Here is a 3,528-nt window from a genome sequence, read left to right on the forward strand (position 1 = left end):
GTGGGGCTGGAGGTCTGCCCCGGTAGCCCCAAAAGCTGGGGGGCTGTTTTGGGGGGGGGTCTGTGCACCACATGGGGACTTTGCCCTTGCAGATATCCCCGAGGAGGAGGCCAGGTATTGGGCCAAGAAGCTGGAGCAGCTCAATGCCATGCGGGACCAGGACGATGTAAGTCAGTGCAGAGTCAGGCCCCGGGTGAGGGCTGGGCGGGGAGCAGCAGTGCTGCGAACAGGCAGCCCTCACCGGCCTGTCTCTCCCCAGTATGCCTTCCAGGAGGAGCAGGAAAAGCCTCTGCCCGTTCACAGCTCCCAGTGCTGTAAGTGCTGCCCTGTTGCTGCCCCGCTGCGGGACCCCCCCACTGCCCCATCCTCCCAGCTCCCCACACCGGGGATGTGCAGAAGCAGGGTCTGTGCCTGCCTTGGGGCGCTGGACCCCAACCCAAGTGGGGCTCAGCTTCACCCCACACCCTGTCCCCGTCCCTGTTCTCATCCTCCCTCCCGTGTCTGCTGGTGTTTCTTTGCTCTCTCCCTGCCCCACAGTGTGTGAGCCCTCCCGTGGGGCTGAGCCGTACGGGAGAGGGGCGTGGGGGGGCATGGCAATGGGGCTGCTAAGGACGGTTCCCCGGGGAGCCTGGGCGAGGGGCAGTGAGGCTGGTGAGGGGGCTGCTCAGTGGGGCACTGGCAGAGGGGTCTGGGGGATTTGGGGTGGCAGCTCGGTTTGTCCCAACCTGTGCCTCAGTTTCCCCTTCTGTAATCACGCCAGGGCCATGCACAGCCCGGTACTGTCCCAAGCACAGTTCAGCGCCTCTGCCCAGCCCCAGGCCTTGGCCCCTGTGCAGTTCAATGCCACTGTGCCTAGCCATAGCGCTGTCCCCAACCTGGGTCTGTGTCACCGTGCCCATCCCTAGGCTCCATCCCCATCCTGTCTTGGTACTGCATTGCCCAGCCCCAGCCCCTGTCCCGAGCACGGCTCAGTGCCAATGTGCCCCATCCTAGGCGCTGTCCCCAATCCATCTCGGGGCACTGTCCCAAGTCCAGCTTGGTGCCACCGTGCCTGGGAGGTGCTGGTTCCTCCCAGCCAGCTCCTGCTGCTGCCCTGGAGCTGCCTCCATCCTTATTGTCTCTGCCCCTTTTTTTTGTAGGCAACTGGAATTATTTTGGCTGGGGAGAACAGCAGAGTAAGTATCCTGTCCCCTCCTCTCCTCCCAGCCTGGCGGCCCGCAGCACATCCCCCTTTGCCGTGCCATAGCCTGGCCCGGGGCTCAGGAGACCTGGAGCTCTGGTCCAGCCTGTGGCTCACGCTATGGCTCTGTGCTGGGTGAGGACGGAGGCACTGAGCACTCTGTCCTGGGCAGGGCTGTCCCCACAGGCTGGCGGGGACATGGCACCGTGAGGCTCTGTGCCCTCGGGGTGCCCTGGTGGCAATGAGCAGCTCAGGCTTTGCCTCTGTGGCGAGACATCGGTGGGGCAGAAGGAGGGTCCCTGCACCCTGTCCTCCTCTTCCCCCTTCTGTATATCCCATTTCCCGCCTCTGCCCTCCCCTTGTCCCCCAAAACTCCTTTCTGCAGAGGGGAATATGTGCAGCTTGCCCCTCACCCCTTCCTGGGTCCGTCTCCCCAGCACGGTCCCACAGCAGTGGGGACACAGTGGTGGCAGTAGCGAGGCTGTGCCAGGGGTGGGGCAGATTTGGGGCATCCCTGGCCACAACAGCCGCGGGGCCGTCCCCTGTCCCACTCACTGCCGCCCCTTGCAGACGATGACCCTGACAGCACGGTGGATGACCGGGACAGCGATTATCGCAGTGAGACCAGCAACAGCATCCCACCGCCGTACTACACCACCTCCCAGCCCAACGCCTCCGTCCACCAGTACCCCATGAGGAACCAGCAGCAGAGCTCCCGTGACTCCTATACCGACTCCATGCAGAGCTACGAGATGGACTACTCAGACCAGCGTCCCATCAGGTAGCGTCGGCACAGCCAGCTCCCCGCCAGGACCTGCTCTCTCAGTCCCCCCCCACAGGTGCCAGAGGCCAGCAGGTCCCCGGGGTGACGCCAGGGATGGCGCTCCCAGGGTGGTGGGCGACAGAGGGAAGGATGCTGAGGCGAGGAAGAGGGGGATGGTGCTGGCCCCAAGCCTTTCCTTCTCACTGGAAAGTTTTCAAGCTCTTTTGGGTCACCGCCCTCCTCTGTCCTCGCTGGGCTTTGGGATCCCCAAGCCCTGGCTTTCCTTGCTGGGAGCTGAGCTAGTGGGGTGTGGCCTGGCTGGGGATGCAGACATGGCTGTAGGCAGAGCTGCAGGCAGGGACGCCTGCCCAGCGCTTTGTCCCCGCGGTCGCAGCATGGCCCAGTTCCTCGCCAGCATCCAGCCCAAGGTGCCAGCCCCGTCCACCAGGACAGAGCCTCCCTGCCGGCATCCCCACGGCAGCAGGGGATGCCGGGGTGCGGCGGGTGGCGGCAGCGCGGCGCCCGGAACCTCGCTGATCATCTTCCTCTCCTCCCCGGCAGACGCTATGGTAGCATAGACTCTGCCGCAAACGGACGCAGCGACGCTGAGTCCGCTTCCGAGTCGAGCAGGCGGACCAGCCGCCAGCCTTCCCTTGAGAGCAGGCGGTCCCTAGACCTATCGGATAGGTGGGTCGCTACCTCGTCGCGTGCCGTGTGCCGTCGCAGAGTGCTGTGGTCGGTCCTTGCAGCCGTGGTGAGGCCAACACCAGTCCCGGCAAGGGCGGCCTCGTGCTGCCGCGGGGTCCCCCTCTCCCTGCCCTGGACCGCCTTGCAGAGGAGCAGTGTTGGGATGCTCCAGGTGTCTCTTGGCCCTGTGGTGTCCCTTCTTGCTGCTGCGCCCCAGTTCATGGGGGCGATGCCCCAGCATCCTAGTCCCGCTCACCAGCACAGCAACTGGCTGGCAGCGCTGCTGCCTGTTCCCCGTCATGCCAGCGGGTGTGGGAGCTGGGGCCTTGGGGACTCAATTGTCACCCTCTGTTTCTGGTCATGGCCCAGGGAGCACCTGGCTGGGCAAAAGCCTCGCGCAGTGATTTGGGACCCTCACCATGTGCCAAGGGCCCCTCTCCCAGCTCTGGCCAGGATCAGGCCAGGGAGGTGAGGGGTTTCCAGTCATGAGCTGCGTCTCCCGCACCCCTGTGCCCCAAGTCTCCCTTCCCGAGGTACCTGGATGATGCCAGTACCCCTCCCTGCTGGGACCAGCCTGGGCATCCCCCAGCACCCTCCTCCCTGTGGTGTCCCCCGGCTCCCCATTGCCTGGCCCAGCCACTCTGGGCCCAGGGCTCTGCCCATCCCGTCCCCTTGTCCCCTTCCCCCTTGGCCACCCCTGAGCCCTGGCTGCCGGTGCTGGAGATGTGGTGTCGGCCTCTTCCTAGGCATGTCCCTGTCCTGTCTGCATGTTTGCTTATGTGAGCCTCTCCCCACGGAGCCCCACGGCCGCCCCGTCCCCGGCAGCCTCCTGGGACGCAGGGAGCCCCTCTGCACCGCTGCTACCCCCGGTGCAGGCGGCTGGGGGGGGGGGGGTGTG

General features: G+C 65.6%; 1 protein-coding gene across 1 annotated transcript in view; it reads left to right on the forward strand.

The window, feature by feature from the left end:
• The window catches only part of LOC103897121 (protein unc-13 homolog A), a 75,526-nt gene that overhangs the window by 44,745 nt on the left and 27,253 nt on the right, over positions 1-3,528 (forward strand). Inside the window, exons 7-9 of the mRNA XM_019471475.1 lie at positions 1,140-1,175; positions 1,751-1,961; positions 2,505-2,630. Of these exons, the coding sequence (XP_019327020.1) occupies positions 1,140-1,175; positions 1,751-1,961; positions 2,505-2,630 (373 nt within the window). The remainder of the gene's footprint in view (positions 1-1,139; positions 1,176-1,750; positions 1,962-2,504; positions 2,631-3,528) is intronic.

The sequence above is a fragment of the Aptenodytes forsteri genome, unplaced genomic scaffold (genome assembly GCF_000699145.1).
Source record: "Aptenodytes forsteri isolate BGI_AS27 unplaced genomic scaffold, ASM69914v1 Scaffold274, whole genome shotgun sequence".
Classification (NCBI taxonomy): domain Eukaryota; kingdom Metazoa; phylum Chordata; class Aves; order Sphenisciformes; family Spheniscidae; genus Aptenodytes; species Aptenodytes forsteri.